Source organism: Carlito syrichta, unplaced genomic scaffold (assembly GCF_000164805.1).
Source record: "Carlito syrichta isolate Samal-C Ts95f unplaced genomic scaffold, Tarsius_syrichta-2.0.1 Scaffold91100, whole genome shotgun sequence".
In the NCBI taxonomy this organism is placed as follows: Eukaryota; Metazoa; Chordata; class Mammalia; order Primates; family Tarsiidae; genus Carlito; species Carlito syrichta.
In genome coordinates, this window is record NW_007035196.1 from 421,047 (window position 1) to 443,952 (window position 22,906).

At 46.9% G+C, this 22,906-nt stretch overlaps 1 protein-coding gene across 1 annotated transcript in view; it reads left to right on the top strand.

Annotated features, from left to right (window-relative positions):
• Positions 1–22,906, top strand: part of CLSTN2 (calsyntenin 2) — a 418,317-nt gene that overhangs the window by 296,509 nt on the left and 98,902 nt on the right. The window contains exon 6 of the mRNA XM_021712857.1: positions 19,161–19,346. Within this exon, the coding sequence (XP_021568532.1) occupies positions 19,161–19,346 (186 nt within the window). The remainder of the gene's footprint in view (positions 1–19,160; positions 19,347–22,906) is intronic.

The window sequence follows — 22,906 nt, forward strand, 5'->3', positions numbered from 1 at the left end:
AATGACAGTCCTTAGAGCTAGTGGGTGGTGCACTTCCCCTTATCTCCTAGGCATTCCCAATAGGTAGTTTTGGGGGATCTTTGGCTTCCCTGTAGATAGTACGCAATTTACTGGAAGATCGAATCCCCACCTGCTCCCCCTCTGAGCGGTCATAGCTTTTGTAATTACAAGTTTCATGACTTTTATAGTCCTTTCCCAATGCATGATATCTTAGGCCTTGTAAATTCCCTTTACTCTAGGCAAGTTTGGTTGCCACTATGAGATATCTGAGATACCTGGAAGTCTGTTTCTGAAAAGACAAAGTCGGTAAAGTTAATTATACCTAAAGTGTGCATTTCTCCAAAAGCACAGCTTCTATTTTCTCATCATTGTGTCAGGGTTTAAGAACAAGATGAAAAATGGCCTCCCACTCTCGGTCTGTCCTTTCACAAACCACTGGAGCTGGTGTGCCAGGCGTGGAGTGAGAAGGGCAGAACTCAAACATTAGCTTGGTCATGATCTGGCCAGAGATTTTGCTTAAACCATTTCTCTGACTGAGCTTTGGCTTCCTTAACTGTAAATTAAGAATCATAATCCTTGGCCAAACTATTTTGTAGGATTGTTAAGCTCCAAAGAGGCTCTAGTGTAGAAGTACTTTGCAAAATTTAAATCACTATGCAAACAATGTTATGATTAAATTGGGAGAATAGATATACTGTCATACAAATGAATAAACACACACTCATACAGGCATATACACATTTTAATCCACAGAATTGAGCAAGACTGTGTGGCTTAAGCCCTAAAGATTGGGACAAAGACAGGCAGTGAGGTGGGGTAAAAAAAAGGACGGTCTTGGGGGGCTAGGAACCCACCCAGCTCTACACCCTCTGCAACCTTGGGAAGGTCACTCCTGTGTAGCTTCAGCTTCCCTGACAGTAAACACTTTCTTGTGAAGATTAGATGAAAGACTGCTGGTGGAGCACCTCACACACACACACACACACACACACACACACACACACACACACACACGGGGCTCCGAGGCCAGCAGCTCTTTTTAGTCCTCTTTACTACAGTTTTTTAAAAAACTCACTGTGGAGCATTTTCTGCCAAATAATTGGAAAAGCCATTCGCTGAGGCCTGAACTGCACTGATGGCAGCCGTGTGACCCCAGGGCAGTTGCTCGGGGTTTGCTCAGCTTCAGGGCTCACTCAGATCTGCGCAGCAAGCAGCTGAGCTCTGGCAGAGAGCCTCGTGGGGTGCTTCTCCATGAATAACGACCTGTTTTGACATCACCGACACAGCCGATCATTAAGGTGCGACAAATGGCTCTGTACAGGATGCTGATTTACCTACTTGGTGGTGCCTTAATATGCTTAAAGCCCTGCTGGATAAAAGGCCCCATGTTCAAGCCTGCTTTGACCTCGCTCCTCTGTGGCTCAGCCAAGAGGAAAATGGGGCTTGGAGATTTTCTGGGCCCAGTAATCACATCCCTGAGGGGTAGGAGGTGTGGGAAAACTGCAGTTCTCTCAGACAGTACTCAATAATAACAACCACTATTATTATTATGATTGTCAACACTGACTGAGCACTTACTGTTTGTCGAGCCCTACTCTTTGCAACACCCTGAAAGCTGTTATTTTCCCATTTTACAGATGAGACTGAGGTTACTACTATACAGCTAGTCATATCCAAGCCAGTTCTGTCTGTCTACAGGCATGGAACTCCTACCCAGTTTCCTACAACACATCTCAGAGGAGAGCACTGCCATCTTTTGAGACCATTGGAAGAAAGCCATTTTGTGGGAAATTCTGAAGTTATAACTCTTATTCCATGTTATAATGAAAATGTGTAATTGGACAGCAAGGTAGCCTTGAGAGAACCATGGTTTGTGAATGGTAGGGGTAGGAAGGGTGTCATTCCTGTCACCCAGGCCCACCACTGGGACCTGCCTTCTTTATTCGGGACACCAGGGCCATCCATCACTCAACCTTCTTAGATGACTTCTTGGGGACCACCAAGGGGACAGGACTTGCCCAAAGACATGCAGAAGTTGAGAGGTGGGACTGCAACTAGAATCAAGTCTCCAGATCCAGAACCCCATATGCTACTTCTCTTATGGACCCGTGTCTGCCCTGAGGTGAACAGTCAGCTTACTCCTTCTTTTACTGACAGTATTTTTAAATATCTGCAGGGGGCTAGAAGGTCTCCCTGTGGGGAGTCAATGGAGGGTTTCAGGTTGGCTCTGAAGTTAGAAAGACTGGGTTCGAGTCTAGTTCCACTGGACTTTGGCTCAGGGACATTGGTCAAGGTATGTAACCACTCTGAACACTCAGATGTGGCATCTGCACAATGAGGCTAATATCAGGACCTGTCTCAGAGGGTGGTCACCAGGCAGAACTGTGCCTGGCATGCAGGAATAGCTAAACAGATACTAGCAATGAGGGAAATGAAGGAGAAGGAAGACAAATAGAAGCCACTCCGGTGGTTTTGGGAGCCTGGCCAGTCTGTCAGTGCAACTTGCTGGCTGTGTGACCTTGGGCAGGTTATTGGACATCTCAGCCTCAGTTACCCTGTGGTGAAATGAGCCCCTTGTGAATCCTTTCCTCAGATGAATGCCATGCATAATAACACATGTAAGAGGCCAGCAAAGAGTCTATAAATTGGTGGCTTCCTTCCTGCTCTCTGCCCTGTGGATGAGAGGGCAGCCCAGAGAACCTGAGCGCCCGTGCCATCTTCTGCACACCAGCCAGACTCGGGTTTTTATGAGTGTGACCACAGGAAGTGCCCCTCCGCTTCTTGCCACAGCGGTTCTCATCTCTAAAGTGGACAGAATAGTGCCACCCTCTTCCCCATATTCAGCTCACTTGGCTCTTCATAGAGCAGGGGACAGGATGGAAAGCCATGAGTTGGCCGAGGTCTACCTCGGGAGCCCTGGATGCATATTGTTGTGAGTCGTGTGGCCCAGGGAGTGCAAACTCAGGGGTTTGGAGCATAGACCCCACCCGAATCACGCAGTAGAACAGCTGTGGTCCTGACCCATCTGAGATGCTCTCAAAATTCCATTAAACTCAAGAAGCTTCCCTCAGGCCTACTCTGCACCAGGCCAGCAGTGAGCCCCCAGGAGCCATGATCTGGAGTTGTGGTGGGTGAGCACAGGCAGGTGAGCAGGTCATTCCAATGCTGGGCATGCAGGGCAGCAAAGCCCAGAGACTGAGAGGGCAGAGAGCAGTGGGGCACCTGGCCAAGGAAAATGGCCAGCCTTAGAAAGGCTTTCCAGAGGAGGAGGCACCTGGGCTGAGATTTCAGAGATGAATACAATTGGCCAGGTATTCAGAAATGGTGGGAAGGGGCAAAGAGGAGTATCCCCAGGGGAGCTTGCTGCTTAATTACTATGCCTCCTGGTACTCTCTTTACATCCACTGTTCTATTCAACATCCCTGTGTCTATAACTGACAGGAGACAAGCTTTGGGGTTGCAAAAGAGAAGGGTTTTGGAGAAAGTTGAGGGACGAGGTAGATGAACTAGTATCTGTTTCCCTGTTAGCTTTTGTGGGAGGTGTGGTGAGATTTCCAACACAACCTGTGAATTAAGTAGATAGAACTTTGTAGAGAGATTATGTGAGGCAGCGGACATAAAACCAGAGCTTACCTGGCCCAAAGGGACAAGGTAGGCCTCAGTGCAGAGCTTCCCCCCTCCTCATCTTCCCACAGAGGCCAGCTAGCTCTGGCCCCTGTGGCCCAGGTACCCACAGTTGGCGCCCTCAGCAGGGAAGCTGGGGTCTGTCTCCTGGTCATATGGGGAGGGCTGGTAGCAGCAAGCAGGTAGAAGCCCAGAAAGGCCTGTGAGGCCAATGTGGGGAAACTGTCTGGGGCCTCTAAAAGCTAATACATTCTGAGGAAGACTCATTTCTGACAACCTGATTGGTGGAGGTCAGTATTTCAAGTAAAATGTAACCTTGCTTTCAGCAACAGATGAAAACAAATGAGTTATTTGGTTAGTCTTGTTTTAGTCAGAAGGCCCTTGCTGGAGGACAGAGCCAGGACAGCCACCCCCAATGCCAGTGTCTGTCTCTGGCCTGAGACTCTGCATCCTTGGTCTACAGCAGCCATAGCAAGACAGCCTGGGAATTCCTTGAGCCTCAGAAAGGGGAACAGACACCTTTCATAAAACACCCTTGTCATCCGTACCCCAAACATTTAGTGAGCATCTCCTGTGTTCCAGGGATTGCACCAGTCACTGGAGAGTTAAAAACTAACAAAATAGACACGGTCCCTGCTCTTGCAGTACTTATGATGGGGTGGGGTCAAGAGTTGCAGACAAACAATCACAGGAGTAAATGAGTACTTAGAAACCAGCATGGACCATGAAAGGCAGATATATGAATGCCAGTCTAGCTCAAATCTGATTAACCGAAGATCATCAATGTGGATGAGGCACAGAGCACAGCTAGTTATAAATAAAGCTCAGGGGAAGGTCCCAAAAGAAACTCCTTATGGGCCTCACTCCTTTGAGCCACTCCTTTGAGCCACTCCTTTGAGCCATTATGGTGGTCAGGGAAGGAGAGAGACTGTTCAACTGCCCCAGCATCCTCCTCTCTTCCATAATCCCTGAAGTGAGCTTTTCTTCCAGGTCAAGGATGAACTAGGAAGGATTGAGCCCATCCCATGGAATAAGAAAGAGATAGTTTGCTGTCTGCTAAGTAAGCCCAAATAGTATAATTATCTTACATGCTACCTACATAAACTTCCTAGACTGCCTCATTAAAGGGAATTTTTTACCAGCTTGACTCAGATCCAGTCTGTGTTATGATCCTGAGCTCCTCACCCGATCCAAATTCCATGCCCAGCTCTATTCCATGCCAGTGTCAACCCATTCCAGCAGTTCTGGAAGTGCTCCCTTTCTTGGTTCTGGATTTTTGTGCATGATCCTGACCTCAGCACATGCTCTAGCTCCCTTCTTTATCAGTGATGTCTTCATAAGTTTTCTCTCTGCAACATGCTTGCAAGATCCTGGTGACTAGTTTGCCTGGACCACCCTGACCTAGCCACCAGTCTGCCGTGTAATGAACGAGCCCCCAAATCTCAGCAGCTTATGGCGGGACTTATTTACCACTTGCTCTTGCTTGTGTCTTGTGGGTTTGCCTCAGGCCTGTTGCTCTATGACAGAGCTCCAGGTTCGAGAGGAACTATACACCTACCTGCTCCATCTTCTCATCCTAGAACCCAGGCTGGATCAGTACCCCTTGTCTGGTACATATGGCTCTTATGGCAGAAGCAGAAGCTTATGAGAATGGGTAGAAATATGCATCGTCTCTTAAAGCCTTTTCTCAGAAGTGGCCGCTCTCATTCCTGCCCACATGCCATTAGTCAAAGCATGTCACACACCAAACCCAAGGTTACTGAGCACAATAAGCCAGTCTCTGCAAACTACTCTCTTGGTTGCAAGTGTTCTCTTCTTGGATCCTGTAAAATACACCTGTGTCTTCCCAAGGCCTTCAGAAGCTTCTTCAAATCATGACATCAGGCCCCAAGTCCAAAATCTCGTAGTACATATAAGACCTGGGCAAGGCTCCTTTTAATTCTGGAGACCAAAGAAAAGGGAGGAAGAGGGTGTCTTCCTCACACACACTCACATACACAGCAGCACACAATGGAGGATCACGAACAGGGTAACCAGAACACACTTCCACTCGAAGGGTGGAATAGGAGGTCACTATTGCACAGCAGCTCTGCAAGCCAATGCCCAAAAGTTGTGAGGTTCCCCGTCCTGGGGGAAAGGGAGGTTCTTGATTGGGCCCTGATTCTGCATCCTGAACGTCACTCCTCCATTTTCCGTCACTCCTGGCTGTACCCTCTGGAAGTCCCTTCCTTAGCATTAGCCATCTTAACCAAACCAAAAGAAAGCATTGAAGAATATGCCCTCTTTGGCAGCTGAACAACTTTATTAACCTGTGTCCTGCCAAGAAAAGCTAGGAGCCCAAAGGTTGTTTGGTATATTAAACAGTCACAGCCTCTTAAGATCTCCCCTTCTGGACTGTCCACTGTCATTCTCCCGGTCAAAGCCAGTCACGTGACCAAAGCCCACATCAACAGGGCAGGGATGTGTACTCTTCTACTAGAAGAAAGGCAAGGCTAGGAGCACTCATCCAGTGCACCGCAACTGGAAGTGGTGCTCTCCATTGAGAGCCTGGATCCTACATCTGTGGTTTTTCAGAGACTTTGCCCTGTATGAAGTAAAGAAAAAAAAAAGCCTGCTCTAAACTCATTTGGTATGAAGTCCTACCCTGCTAGGTTAGTTTCCTGGCTGCAGGTTTCTCTTTGAGCATCCCGGATAGCAAGGCATGGACCCTTTGTCAACCCCCTCCTTGACTGCTAAGACTCATGAGTATGCTGAGAGAAAGAATGGGAGTTGAGTGCCCGATATTGTCTGGGCTGGTGGCTTCTAAGTCTGTCTATGCATCCAGATCACTTTGGTGACTGATTCAAATGACAGATTCCAGGACCTCTCCCTCAAAACCTTCCATTGGAATCTTCTGAGGTGGAGCCCAGGAACAGTATTTAGAAAGTTTCCAGGTGATTCTCCTGAGGCCAGCCATGCCCCTACACCTGTCTATAGGCAGGAATTTGGGGAGCACAGTGTGAGCCCACACAGATGATGTAGATTGCAAGGTCTATGAGTCAGGAAGGAGAGAGTACAGTCTGAATTGGAACAATCATGAAAGTCTTCCTGGAAAAGGAATTAGAAGTACTGTGATTGGATAAAAGTGGCCAGCATAGATTGGAGAAATAAAGAGAGGTAAGGTAGGAGTTTGTCATGGTGATTGCTCTAGGTGAGAAGTGATAATGGCCTTTAGACTAGAGTAGGAAGATGGTCACCTTGGGAACCATCTACAATTCAGAAGCAGGAGGCCCTAATGGTCCTTTGGATGTATTAGCTAAAATGTTGCAATGCTCTGAAGTATTACGGCCTCCTAGACTCCAAGGCTTTGGAAGTAAGTTTTAGGAAATAGGATATTATGTCTAGCAGTGCTTCTTAGGCTATCTGCAGTGAAGGACCAGAGTTTTCTCTCAATCAGTCATGGACCAATGCTTTATAAAACTATAACAGAAACGAATTTATTCTTTTAAAAGTGAAATGAATAGCAATGATATGCAAAATATAAGCTCAGTGTTTTTACCATTATTAGGCTCATCAAAAATAAAATTATTCTGTCAAATTGCTGTCAAAAGTTCTAAATGAGGCCAGGCGCGGTGACTCAAGTCTGTAATCCCAGCACTTTGGGATGTCAAAGTGAGAGGATTGCCTGAGCTCAGGGGTTTGAGACCAGCCTGGGCAACTTCATGAGACCTCATCTCTACAATAAGTCAAAAACTAGCTGGGCATGGTAGTTCCAACTACTCGGAAGCCTGAGGCGGCAGTATCACCTGAGCCCAGCAGGTCAAGACTGCAGTGGCCATGAGTGTGCCACTGCACTTCAGCCTAGGCAACAGAGTGAGACTCTGATTCAAAAAAAAAAAAAAAAGTTCTAAATGCCTACTCTCAATTTCAATTTCCATACTCACCTTATCACAGACATGTAACAAGCAATTGAGGTAGGGGAGCCAGTCTATAGACCATAGTAGCAGCATTGTTCTGGAACATGCTCTTGTTTTTACCCCCCACAAAATCCGAAATGGTTTAGCCATGGGCCATCTCTCCTAGTCTTCTCAGCAAGCTGTCTTTACGTGTTGTGCTGACCTGGTGGTACCAGTTCTCCTTTTTGGCAGGGGAGGCTGGGGAGGGGCCTCACAGTGCTGCCCTGTGATGCACAAGTCGGGCTCTAGCATGGGAGGGGACATAAAGGAATAAGCTTCAGCTTCAGCAAGGAGCTGCCTGCAGTTTCCCAGGTGCTCTAGGAATGAGGCCTGAAAGCATCTGCCCACGTGCATGATTCCGAGGTCTGCCAGGTGAGATGTGAGGCTGTGCCCAAGCCAAGGAGTCACTCTTCACAGTACTGATCTGGGACCAAACTAAATCCCCTCTGTCATCAGGAAACTGGAGAGAACTTCATGATTGAGACAAAATTTGAGGACAAATTTCTGGTTGTTTTATTTGACATTTATTGAGAATGTCTAGGGGGACTAAAAGGGTTGAAAATACATGAAGGCTTTTATGATTGGAGCCATTTATAGAGGCAATTTCAACACACACACTCACTCATAGACACTCTAATTCAGGTGTGGAGGGGAGGTATGTGTGTGTATGTGTGTGCACACGCGCACACACACACACACACACACACACACACACACCAGCCATGTCTTGAATCCTTCCCATTTTAAGGCCAGCAAGCCTGTCCTTTGGTAACTGGCTGGGACTAAGAGGATGATTGATAGGCAAGATATACCCTCCCATGAGGACAGCAACAAAGACTCTCTGGATTCCAGACAACTGCCTTCCTCCTCTTTGGCAGCTAGACTTGGAGTGTGCATGTGTTCATGTGCTGGTGCGTGAATATGTGTGTGTGTGTTCTGATTGTCATACACCCAGTCACTTAATCATTGCATAGATATTTGTTGAGCACCTATTTTTTTTTTTTTGAGTTGGAGTCTCACTCTGTCGCCCAGACTGGAGTGCAGTGGCCGCTCCCTGCCACCGCAGCCTCGACCTGCTGGGCTCCGGCGATCCTTCCGCCTCAGCCTTCCGAGTAGCCGGAATTACAGGCGTGCGCTACCACGCCCGGCTGATTTTTTGATTTATTGTAGAGATGAGGTCTCGCCTGCCCAGGTGGGTCTCGAACCCGCGGGCTCAGGCAGTCTACTCACCTCAGTCTCCCAAAGGCGCGGGATTACAGGCTGAGCCACCGAGCCCAGCTGTTTGAGCACCTATTATGTGCCAAGTGCCGCACTGAGATGTATATATAAGTCATGCTCCAGCATTGGAGGGGACATAAAGGAATAAGTGGATTCTCAGGGAGGGTGGGAGCTGGGGCAGAGGTGGGGGGAACTCCTCATCAGGGTAAGGCCAGTAAGGCCTCCTTTATAAAGTCACCTGAGAGGTGAGAACTGAAGGAAGAAAAAGACCAGCCACAGAAGGGCTGGGACTGAGTCCCTGGGCAGAGGGCCAGCAAAGTAATGCCTTTAGGCCTAGCCAAGGGCATGGCATGATGATGTTTATCCTTTCCCTTCTTTTCTTCTGTAGTTAATTATCTTTTTTTTAGTAGGAATTAAAAGGTAATAAAATGTTCTTGTGAAAATAAAATATAGCCAATGGTAGAGGGTCAGCAATAAAGGAAAAGAGGGGCTTCCTTATATTTGTAATTGAGTTCAAAGAGTTTGTGTTTTGTTTCTTTTTAAATGGTGCTTGTGTGTAATTGTTTTTAATTGAAGAAGAGAAAGCCACATAATTTAATGCTTAAAAATGTATGTGCCTATTGTGTGTCAGACACAGGGCTAAGTGGCTTGCATTTATTATCTCATATAAACCCTATAAATAACTCTGAAATAGGTAATAATGTCATGAAAGTTTGCATGAGTAAACACAGATGGAGAAGAAAATGATTTGCCCACAGTACGTGATACCCAATGTCAGAGCTGGGCTTCAGACCTGGGACTAACTCCAAAGCCCTGATTCCTAGCAGTTATGCTCTGTGGCCTCCCTTGGGGGCAGTTAATTAATATCCCCCTTCCATAGCTGAGGAAACTGAGGCTCAGAAAGGTTAAGGAACATGCCCAAGGTTACTCAGCTGGCAAGGCAGGACCAACTACATAAGTTGTGGGTCCCAGGGCAAACTGGAAACAAGGGACCTCTTGTTTTAAATTATTAAAAATTTCAAGACAGCCACAGCAGAGCATTAGACCATGCAGGGGCCTCTTCTGAGCACGAAGCTTGTGTTGGAGTCAGGAGTGGTTGGCCAGCCTTCCTGACTCCTCAATATCTCCTGCCTCCTTCCAGCTGATTGCCCTCCCCCCGCCCCCCGTTGCAGGTAAAATGATAAAATGTAAAAACAAAATGAATTCCTAAAAGCAAATAATTCTTTCTTGGGTTTGGCTTAGGAGTCAGGTCAGAGGTCAGCGTAGCACAAGTGCTGACTTGACACTGACTGACTGTGGATCCTTCAGTAAGTTACTCACCCCTCCCTGTCCAGCTTTCTCTCCTGAAAGGGTGATAACATTCTCTCACAGAGTTGTTAGCACCTGGTTCTGGTTCCATGAACAGTGCTCCCCTCTCCTCTCCTGAGAGCAGGTTGTAAACGTGGCAGAGTCTAACTTTCAGGCTCCCAATGGATTTGTGAGAAGAAACCAAAATTTGGAAGCCTAATAAAAGTAGCTCATGTTTCTTGACCGCTCATTGCGTGTTAGATAATCTGCCAAGAGCTTCACATGTGCCATCTTACTTCGTTCCCAAGAGATGTAGCTGTGATTCCCCCTCCTCTCCCCCCAGTTTGCAGAAGAAACAGAGGCACAGAGAGGTTAAATAACTTGCCCGAGGTTCACCAGCTGAGCAGAGTACCTGGACATCTGACACCTCACTTTTTTTTTTTTTGAGTTGGAGTCTCACTCTGTCACCCAGGCTGGAGTGCAGTGGCGTGCTCACAGCCACCGCAGCCTCGACCTGCTGGGCTCTTGTGATCCTTCCACCTCAGCCTTCCAAGTAGCTGGAACTACAGGCACATACCACCATGTCCAGTTAATTTTTTGATTTATTGTAGAGATGAGTCTAGTCGAGTTACCCAAGCTGACCTTGAACCCATGGGCTCAGGCAATCCTCTCACCTTGGCCTCCCTAAGTGCTTGACATCTCACTTCTAACCTCTGTATTCTCCTGTTTATGTGGCACATTGGCTCTACCCATAGCCGGTCTTGGATACTGAGGAACTCAGCCCTGGAAGCCATGCCAGGGGGAGGAGACAGAAGGGGAATCTCAGGAGCCAGCTTCTGTTGTTCCCTTTCACAAAGGCCTTGGAAGAGTCTTTGCCATCTACACTCTAAAGAACCCATTCCTTGGCCCAGCACTCAAGACCCTTGACATCTGGTCCCACACCTCCTTTCTGTCTTTACCTCACACCAGACCTCCAGTGAGGCCCTCGCCCACCACATGCATGTCTACACTGAGTCATGCAAGCTGCTAGGTTATACAGCCTGAAGTGGAGGTACCAGTCACATCACTTCCCATCTGAATGGCAACACTTGAACTGGGAGCTGTATAGACACTAGACCCTGGTGAAGACATCCTGCAGCTCCCTTCCACCCCAACATCCCCTTCATTTTATGCTGTACCGACCGTGTTTTTTATGTTCTGTATTCTGATGCTTTGACTTCTGGGGCCCTGCTGGCCCTGGAGAGACGGCCCCTCTCAAAGTAAGCTGATTCTGAGAGACAGCAAACAACTCACACTCTCACTTTTCAAATGCAAACGAATTATTTAGACCCCACACCCCTAACCACCTCCTTTACAGGGCTCTTACACTCTGGGACACCACTCACCCACCCTAATCACCCCAGAGCCAGGTACCAGACAGCTAGGGACTGCCTCTCTTCCCCAGAGCCCCCCAAAGCTATTCAAACTAGCCAATCCCCAACCTGCATACCATGTCTTCCCTGGTTCTTCCATGGAAGCCACAAAAAAACCTCTTATTGGGTTTCTGCTTCTCCCTCTGCCTCTGACTGACACTGGCACTTACTTCTCTGTCCTCCCCTTCCACCCGTAGTGTGGCAAACTCCCCCTCCATGGGATCTGTGAGTAAACTATCTTTTCCATGGCAACTGTACCCTGATCCATTGGCCTTACTATACCTAAATAATAATAAAGCCTATATTAAAACAAATACCCAGGCCACCTCCTCCACAAAGCCTCCTCTGAGTACCCCAGTCATCATTAATTACCCCTTTCTCTCTGCTCCCCTGGTGATGTGGCTGCCATTGTCCTGTGAACTTCTTTGAGTATAGGTAATAACTCACCCTTCTCTGCTCCCATGTCCAGGTCTCTGAGTGGTGCATGGCAGCTAGACTAAGAAGAATGATACAAGAATGATAATAGCAGTAGTTACAATAGCTCTTCATTCTTGGTGCTTCACACACTTTTTCTCCAGTTCCCAAGGCACCTCTACTCTGCAAGGTAGATTTGGGTTATCCTCATTCTTCAGATGGAGGAAAACAAGACTCAGTGAGGTTCAGTGATTTACCCAAAATCACACAGCCAAGAAGCAGCAAAGCTGGGTGTGTAACCTGAGTCTGTCCAGCTGCAGAGTTAGCACTCTTAAATTCAACGGAATCAGATTGAACTGAATTGAAGTTAATTCCCTTTGGTGTGGCCCTGTCAGAGGTAATTCCCTGCATGGATTGATCAAGGGGTGGCTTTCAGGAGTGTTCTGCTGCCCTGGAAGTGAACACAAGGGCTAACCTAATTGCTGAGTGGCCACTCCAAAGCACCGTCTGATACTTCACACCTATTTAGGTTCCTCGCGAGTCTAAGATGAAATCCAAACATCTTACCCAGATTCCTCATCCTCATCTGACCTTCGTTTACATCTCCAGCCCATCTCTACTTCTAACCCACCCCCAATTCAGGTGTACTGGATAGCCAGTGGAGATAGAATGAAGGTACCTCCCTAGTTTCTCCAAGTAAAAGGAGAAGGCCCTTGGTGCCTAAATCAAAGCCACCCATCCGTCAGAGATAGTCTTGAAAGATGGCGGGTGGTGACTGCTTACAAGCCTGGTTCGAATGTCAGCAGCCTTAATCATTCCTGTTCAGGGGGACTCCTTTCTCATCCATCCTGCTCTCCAGGATCCCAGGTTCTAGTCACTCACCTTGTGTGAATTCAGCCATTTCCTAGAAATCTTGATGCTTCTTCACCTGCTGAGATTTGAGACCAGGAAGAGCTGGAAGCCCCTGAGCATGCAGATTTAAGCAAAGAAGAGTGTCGTTGCCACGCCTGCATCTTCCCCTTTCTTCCCTCTGCATCATTTCTGAGCACAGAATGGAAACAATGGACTGAATGTCTCAGATTACAAGAGCTCCCAAAGCCTGTGCTTTCCAGAAGTCTTGGATTAGCTTTTTTCTACCTCTAGGCATCTAATATGAAGGTTTCAAGTGGTTAATATTCTCCTGATAAGAAAACACATGTTCCCCAAATTTAGCGGGAGAGAGAGAGAGAGAGAGAGAGAGAGAGAGAGAGAGAGAGAGATAATAGAATCATCATGTTTTTAAATCCTTAATCCACAAAGAAGGAACTTAAATCCCAATCATTTTTTCAGGAATATTTATAGGACAATTTAGGCCTGATTATTAAAACAACAGGCAGTCTACTTTCTTTCTCTTCACTTAAGAAAAAAAGCGAACCACAATTCATAAAGTAGTCTCTGGGCCCTTTATAAACTAAAAAGATTTTATTTTCAAGCAAGATAGCTCAGAGAGGTCTGGGAGGCTTATGAATCAAAGCGTGGAATGTTCCTATGATGAAGCTTCATGGACTGTCTCTGTGTTAGGACCTTAGCCAGTAATATCTCCTGCTCACGACAGGGCCAGGGAGAGGTGCAATGATCTCAAATCAGCAGATGAGGCAGTGGAGGCTGTGAGATGACCAGGGCTTTGCCAGGCTCACATGACTGGCATTTGGGGGAGTTGAGATTCAATTACAAATCTCTGCAGTCTTCAGTGTCAGAGCAAATCTCCAGCCCCCACACACTGCCCTCAAGATCAGGCAGTGATAAGAATGAACACACTCCTTGATTCTTTGACAGCATTGGGACTGTCATGTTCTAAGAAAGTATTAGTGTAAATTGAATGTCCAAAAATGAATCTGTAAAAATTACAGTTTTTTGTTTTGTTTTTTGTTTTCACTTCTGGAAAATCCTCAGCGTCATGGAGAAGTTTTTGTAAAAGAGCTGTGTGGCTCTGGGCAAATCACACCAGCTCTTAGCTATGGTTTTGTCACATGTTCAATTAAGAAAGTAGCATCCCCTCACTGGGTCCCTGGGAGGATTAAATGAAAGGATAGATATAAAAGTGCTCAACACCTTGTAGGTGTTTAATAATTATTATTTCCTCTGATTTCCTGCAATCAGTGTTATTAATAAATGATAATTTAACAATAATATGTCTATTGAAACATGCCCCTTGTGTTTGGTACTGAAATGACTCTGCATTTAATCCCTCAATATTCTAAGTGGTAGATACAGACATTTCAGGAGAGGAAACTGAGGCTTGGGGAGGGTAAGTGATATGCCCAATGTTGCACAATAAGTGTTAAAGCTGGGATCTAAATTCAGGTATGCTGAATTTAAAATTCATCCTTTTAACAACCATGCTGTACTACCCTCCAGGAAATGAGAATAAATAGACGTTTCGTGTGGCAAAGGCCGAATTTGATGACTTGTCTCTAGCTTGCTTAATCCCACCCCAGCTCCTTCTTAGAAAATGGAGGATGTTTGTGTGAGTTTTTCACTCTCTCAAGGACACTGTGCTCAGAAGGCTCCATCGATTTTTTTTTTTTTTACTATATGGTTGCAATTTTGCCTGCTCCTCATAAACCCTCAAAAACAAGCCTCATGAGGTCACCAAAGCAATGGGCAGTTGTGATGTTTCTAAAGCTCTTTCATACCTGATTTCTCCCCGGTGACCAGAGAGGGCCCTGCCCTCCCAGCCAGGGGTGGGTGAGATGAAAACTTTACTAGGACTGTGTTTCCGCTGGCTTTCCCTTCATGATTCACTTGCTTGTTTATTTTCCCTCCTTCTGGAAGAGATTTGAGGTAGAATTTCTCATCATAGATAACCACCAAAACATCTAGATGAGAAAGAGATGCCTGTGGTGCCTGCAGAATAAAGGGTCTCAGTACTGAGGGTGTCTTGGGTTTCTCCAGGGAAGAGGCTTCCGGCGACTGACCAGAGGAGGAATTATGGGAGGCTTTCACACACTGGCGGAAGGAGACCCCCAAGACCAGTGCTGTGGGGCTCACACCAAGTCCCCCATCCCTTGAAATCCCCCTTCTGTGCATACAAAACCACCTTCTCCATTTTTAGTTAGCATCTCTAAAGACAGGGAGAGTTCAGAAAAAAGGAGGGAAGGGGAAAAGAAAACCGGCTTCCTCCTTGGTCATGTCATTTCTTGTTATTTGGAAACAGATTTCTCCATCTTCAGTTTTGAACTAGTTCCCTTGTCAAGGACAAAGAGAATCAAACATGCGACATGCTGCAGTAGGAATGGATGCTTCTGCAGGACTGAAGATAGGGGTAGACAGGGTCAGTACCAGGAAGCTGCAAATGGGTCAGGGAATCTTTAAGCAGTCAAGGCCAGGTATCTAGGCCTCCCCAGATCCATCTGGCAAATATTTCCTGCATTCTGATCTAGGTGAGGAGGGTCAAAACCAGACATTACAATCTCTGCTTTGTTTTTTGGGGACAAGGTTTTACTCTGTTGCCCAGGCTGAAGTGCAGTAGCATGATCTTGGCTCACTTCAAGATTTAAGTGATCCTCCCACCTCAGCCTCCTGAGTAGCTGGGATTACAGGCATACACTACCATGCAGGCTTTTTTTTTTTTTTGGTAGAGATGAGGTCTTGCTATGTTGCCTAGGCTGGTCTCAAACCTCTGGGCTCAAGCCTCCCAAAGTTCAGGGGTTAAGGCCAATCCCTGCTTTTAAGGAGTTTACAGTTATGGGGTAAGGCAAGTACACAAATGGATCATTTCAACAAGATACCCTATAGGATTCCTTCACAGTTTCTACCACTATCTAGTGAGCATCTACTCCGTACCATGCAGTGTGATGGCAACTCAGAGACACCATGAAGCTTGCGGTATAATGCTGCTGTCTAATATTGAAGACATTGTAGAAGCACAGAAGAGGGCATCTACCTAGACTGAGACTGGAGAATCCTGAAAGGCTGCATGGAGGAGGTGGCAAGAAGGAAGGCAACAGAGAGAGAACTCCAAGTAGAAGAAACAGCATGATGAAATGCATAGCAGCATGAAACACTTTGTACCTGGGATATTACACAGCTGGCTGTGGGTGGATGGTTTCTCACAGCACTGGGACTTTCAGATACGCTTGACAAAAAAGCTTCTTTTGCTCTAGAGGTGCAAAAGAGTGGTGGAACTTAGAGCCTCTGAGGCATGAGCTACTGCAGCCCTGTGATCTCATCTTCAGAGAGGTGGTGGGCCAGTCCACACACAGCTCCCGGAAGCTATGAGTAAAATCATGTAATTGGGTATATTCTTCACAAATAGTCCCTCTTGCCCAGACACCCTTTCATTGTAAGTTCCCTGGAGATAAACCTCACAACCTCTGCACATGGCACGCTTGAGAAAACCCCATAAGGGCTGCTGGTCACCGTGGCGACTCAGAGATAAACTCCGATCTCGTAGTTACCTGAAACATGGCAGGATTGCAGGGCAGAGATCATAGCCCCCTTCCTCGCCAGGGAATTGCATTGATTGGGGCCCCTACCGCATGCTATGTACACGTTTTTACACTTGATCCATACCCCAGCCTGTCAGGCCGGTGCCATGGTTCCCATTTTATTGATGAGGTACATGAGGCTTGAAGAACTTTGGTAGCCTGCTCAAGAACTGCCCGACCTTACAGAGCCAAGCCAAGATCGTTGCTGCATCTGTTCCAAACACTCTTCTCTGAGGCTCCCCTGGCATGTTTGTCCTTGGCATTCAGGCCTCAGCTCAGAGGTGAACTCTGGATCTAAAGGAGCCCCTCTCTACCACTGGCTTTTCCATTCATGGCACTTGCTCCTTTTGGATTGGACAGCGCAGACTTGTTCATCACCTGCTTCCACCCACCCCCTCCCCTCAAGGCTCCTGAGTGGTTCACTGCTATATCCTTGGTTCTCCAAACAGAGCCTGGCTCATAGAAACAAACCCCGAACAAATGGTTGCTCAGTGAACGAAGACATCTGGCTTCCCCAAAGCCCAGCCTTCTCTATGGCATTAATATCACCGTGGTGGCGCCAGTGGCACACTGGGAAGACCCTCCTGGTGGTGGCAGCGTGATGCAAAGCCCCACACATGCAGGACTTTCTGTGTGTCTTGGGGCAAGGCCAGGCAATTCATAGATTTCCATTTCTGCTTCAGCAAAAGGACACCACCCAGCAATGTTCTATGTGACAGACATTTGGGGTTCATAAATGAACAGTACCCCTAACTCACATTGCTTGATGACTTCAGAGTGAGTTGTTCTGCACCACGTCTGGTTGAGGACAACCACACAGCCCTCCCAGATACATATCCTGGCAGGGTGTGGGACATGCTGCATCAGTCATTGGGAGGCTTGCTTTGAGTGGGCTCTGACCGTAGTCGCTGTTGTTACTGTATTAATCATTGCCTGTGTACACTCACTTTTAGAGTTGATCTTTGTTGATTGCTCTATTTGTGTGTGGTGCCATTTTAATTGTGGTAGTGTTCCTCTCCAATGCTTCATCATTTCCAAATCATATTTCCACTAAAAAGCAGCAATGAGACCGGGCTTGGTGGCTCAGCCTATAATCCCAGCACTTTGGGAGGCGAGGCGAGTGGATTGCCTGAGCCCACGGGTTCGAGACCAGCCTGGGGAACTTAGCAAGACCTCATCTCTAAAATAAATTAAAAAGTAGCCAGGTATGGTAGCACACATCTGTGGTTCTGGCTACTTGGAAGGCTGAGGCAGAAAGATCACTGGAGCCCAGTGGGTCAATGCTGGGGGGACTGTGAGTGTGCTTCAGCCTGGATGACAGAGTGAGACCCCAACTCAAAAACCAAAAAACAAAACAAAACAAAAAAAACAGCAATGAGACCATCAATCTACTTTAGTGATCAAGGCTCCGAATGTTTAAGTGTCTTTGCACCCTGCCTAGTGGTCTGGCAATCCTCGAATGACCTCACCCTCTTTTGTTTTGTAACAAGATAAACACGTTCCTTAAAAACCATATGAAGCACAGGGAGGAAAATGGGGGTGAGAGACACAACACTCAAAATCGCCATCGATGACTCCTAATAAAAGGAGAAAGAGAAAGCATTAGCACAAATTACACAAGTACTACATTAAATGTGGCACTTGACCTTGAAGAGACGTGATGTTACTCGTGGAAGTGGCTGTTAAAAGGGTTGCCTCTGGTGTATTGTTGTGAAGCAGGTGGGTGGAGGTTCTTGGAAAGTCATGGGAACTTGTAACTGCAGGCTAGAACTGCTGGGTGGGCGTGGCTCATACACATGGTGAACTGAGTAGCTGGTGTATGTTTGAGGTGTCTGTATGCATGAGCATGTTTTGTATATTCCAATGTGGCTCAGTTCAGCTAAATGCAGTTTTCTTATTTGCCTAGTATTCCTCAGGGAGAAAATCTTGCATAAGCAAATGCAAAATTCCCATTATTCTCAAGCTGTTCGCTAATGTGTTTGATAGAAGAACTGAACACCACATGTTCTCACTCATAAGTGGGCCCTGATCACTGGTCACAGGAGCACTTGCCATCTTGTGTGACCTTAAACTAGTCATTTTCACTCTCTGGGTCTCTAAAATAGAATGAATGACACCCTCCTCACAGTGAAGACGAGAGAACTAGCACATGTGAAGAGCATGGCAGGGTACACACACAGCAGGTGCTCTGTAAAGCTAGGATTCCTCCATGCCCACCTTCCCTAGCTCTGTCACACATATGCATGCACACATACCACACATATTACCATTTATGCACACACACACGCACAAACACACACACACACACACACACACACACACACACACACACACATTCACACTGTTCTTGCCCAAAGACCCAACTGAAATTTTTTAGAATTGAACGTGAAATCAACCCTCCTTGGTATCATCATGTTTCATCTATCATGTCACCCGGCTGGCAGGGAAAGTCTGTGGGATCGGCAGAAGCTGAACTGTGCTAGGGGAGAGAGGAGGGAAGAAGCACGTGGCAGCACTGGGTACCTTATCCACTATCGGGGGAGAGAGGGCCAGCTAGAAGCTTGCACAGAACTTATTAATGTAGTAAATCACCTGCACACAACTGCCTTATGTAGTAAATCTTCACATGTACCCCACAACTCAATAAAATAAAATAAAGTAAGCTATTGCTCAATTCAAAATACATATACCAATTTGTTGGGACAAATAATTTGTTGGAACAATGTCAGGTTTGCAAAACAAGTGTTCTAGCAGAACTGACCATACCTGGTTTGCTTTCCATCCTGTTCTTGTTTATCTAGACTGGACCAAGAGGATTGAGTATCAGCCCGGCTCCGGGAGCATGCCTTTGTTCCCCAGCATCCACCTGGAGACGTGTGATGGTGCTGTGTCCTCCCTCCAGATCATCGCAGAGCTGCAGACTAACTACATCGGAAAGGGCTGTGACCGGGAGACCTACTCAGAGAAATCCCTTCAGAAGTTATGTGGTAGGTTTTTCCCTGTTGGAATGTGTTAAATTCGTTGCTTTTATATGTACGGCTTATTATAGTAGGAAAGAATTAGCCCTCTACACCTGAATGGGGATATGTAGGTGGATGGGTTTTTTAATCTGGGTGGATTTGTTTTGGGGGGGGAGGTTGGAGTCTCACTCTGTTGCCCAGGCAGTAGTGCAGTGGCACGCTCACGGCCATCCCAGCATCAATCTCCTGGGCTCCAGCGATCCTTCCAACTCAGGCTTCCAAGTAGCCAGAATTACAGGTGCGCGCTACCATGCCCGGCTAATTTTTTATTTATTGTAGAGATGAGGTCTTGCTAAGTTGCCCAGACTAGTCTCGAACCCATGGGTTCAGGCAATTCACTTGCCTTGGCCTCCCAAAGTGCTGGGATTACAGACTGAGTCACCGAGCCCGGCCTGGATGGATTTTAAGTGTACTTATGATGGAAGAGTTGGAAGACCCAATTTTGTCACTGGGCACACCTGATTCAAACTTCATTGACCAGTTTTGTGGCTTTGGACAAATGACACGGTAAAGTCTCTGTTCTTCATTAGTGAAACTGGGGTCAAATGACACAATGTGTTTAAGATCACCCAGGTCAGGGCCCAAAGAAGCTCCAATTCCTCTGCCCTCCTGGTCTACAGCAAGCCACCAGACCAGGGTCAAAACAAAGAGTAGGGTCGCTTGGGAAGAGGTTGGTCTCCTCCCCACTGACATAATTTTCAAGGCCCAGTGCAAAGGAAAATGTGGAGCCCTTGTTCAAAATTTAGAGTTTTAATATGGTAACAGCAAAGCATTAAACCAACGCCCATGATTAAGCATGGGGCCCTGCGCATCTGCTCAGATCACATGACTGTGAAGCTTAACCTGGCTGCCCCCAACAGAGAAAAGCTTGGGGTGGGGGCAGAAGTGGACACACGAAGATATTTACGTGTAGGGGAGAGGGCTTGTCATCAGTGGGCTGAAAGATGGGACCACACAGGAGGAGGCAGGCCAGTTAGGAAACAAAGCTGGGGGACAGAGCTAGGAAAGGTGGGCATGCAGGAAGCCTAGCTTTACAGAGCACTTGCTCTGTATACCCTGCCATGCTCTTCACAAGCATTAGTTCCCTCATCTTCACCGTGAGGAGGGTATTCATTCTATTTTAGAGGCCCAGAGAATGAAAATGAGTAGTTTAAGGTCTCACAAGATTCGAAGGTATGTCTGTCTGAGTGATGGGCTCTTTAGTTCAGTATCAGTGAAAGCTAGCCAGGCCTCTGGAGCTCGAATGAACATCTCTCAAATGAGCTTGTGGAATGAGAGGATGCGTATCTCATAAGGTGGGAACAGTGCCATGTACTTGGTAAACCAGACCATTGATGTGTTGATAGACCTCCTTCAACCCCACCCCTCCATGTAGTTCATTTCTTTCTTGTGCACTCCAAAAATATTCAGGAACTCACAGTTGGCCCTCCAGCCATGCGGTGGGGAGCTTAGGACAGGGCTTACTCTTACATTCTCTGTATGTGAGGGTAACTGCATCTCCTCAAAAGAAAAAGGAGGCTCCTGAATGCACAATATGGCCATTCTCCCTAGTGGACCTCTTTGTGACTGTCTTTTGGGGCAGTTTTCCACCCTTGACATTCATACACATATAAACGCACACACACACACACACACACACACACACACACACACACACACACACACACACACACATATAAACACACATCACACATATATGCATGCACATACCCACACACACATGCATGCACATATGCACACACATGTCAAGCACATGCATGCATACACATATCCATGCACACATATCACACATACAAACATTCATGCACTCACACATGCACACACACACACCTTCACCCACACTGTTCTTGCCCAAAGACCCAAGTGAAAATTTTTAGAACTGAACGTGAAATCAACCCTGCTTGGTATCATCATGTTCCATCTATCATGTCACCCGGCTGGCAGGGAAAGCCTGTGGGAATGCAGACCTCTCCAGAATGATGCAGTATACGGGGCCAGGGGTGTGGGGTGGGGGTGGGGAGGACACCACAACTTCAATATTCCGAACAGCTCTTGCCAAAATGGATGTAAGGTACCTGCAACATTCAGAAAAACTGCCTCCAGCCCTCTGCTTCACTCTGCGTGTGGAGAAGTCATCTAAGACGACGTCTTATTTTGAATGAATATCCCATTTCACTCCCCATACACCTGAATTATAAGTCAACTCGACCCCACGCCACTTCAGGTTAGAGTCATTTCCTAAACTCCTTCGGGTTAGGAGGCGATGATGGGATCAGCTTGTTAAAGATCAGATGGGCCCCAGGGCACACACTTGTGATTTGATTTTGAATGTTGCTGGGGAGAGATGGGGAGATAGGGTGTATGAGAAGGATTTACTGAGGGAAGAAACTTCAGAGCAAAATTGCATCTGGTGCGTTAACAAAGCTCATTCCATCTGGGCTGCCAACCTCGCCTTGCAGAAGGACAGGTTAATTCAGCCAGGAAGGCAGTTTCCCTCCTAGGTGCAGCATCTTTTGGAGCTGAAAGCTGTCCTTTGAACGAGAGAAGTCTGAGTTTCTCTCTGGTGACCTATGCCATAACCTTGTCAACCACACCTTTGAAAACGCTGTCCCAGTAACCGTGCTGGGCAGGGTCAGTCCTGCCTCCATATGAGAAGTCTGACTCTCTGGGGGAGAGCTCAGCGGGGGGAAAAAAGGCAAAAGCAAAGGAGTGAAGCACAGAGGCAAATCTGGTATTGGAATCTGCTTCTGCACAGGGCCTAGGCCCTCTCCAAACCCCAAGAGAAATGCAGGCTGTATCATTTCTGAAACAGAAGCTGGGTTGTAACCCCTGACTCCTATAGGGCACCTTTGGTTCTAGAGACAAGTTTCTGTGTACTTTCAGTGGATGGTAGAGAAGCTACTTGCTGGTCTTCCCAACTTGGGAGCTGCCATAACACTTTAAGCCTCAGTGTTTATGCATTTTTCATCCTACAAATCTTTATTGACTTTGGAGGGAAACAGGGAGACCAATTAGAATATTATTGCTGTAGTCTAAGCAAGAGATAATGAGTTCTGAACCAGGGGAGTGTCAGGAGGGATGAATTTAAGACAGATTTTGGAGGCAAAATCAGAAAGATTCAACGACTGATTAGCTGTCAGGAGTGAGAAAGAAGGTGTCTAAGAAGGCTGTATTGTGAGAGTCTCACTGGCTAAGGGTGCTGCCTACCAGAGCTAGGTACCCAGGAGCAAGAACAGATTTATGGGACAGTGATGGAGTTGTCTGTGGAACAGCCAGATGTGGGTGCCACAGTCTAGCCTGATTCTCGACACCTCCCCCCAAACCCCACTAAGTGAGAACACTTGGTTAAATTAAACTTGACATTAACAACAGCCCATGTATCTGCTTTCACCCTGCCAATTCATCACTGTATTCCATTTTGTCCTGATGTTCTGCCTCTTCTTAGTCAGGACATGTCCTTTGTTCCCTCTGCCTGGTTTGTTCTTATCCCCAAGCCTTCACTCATGTTTCCCCCCCAACTGGGATGC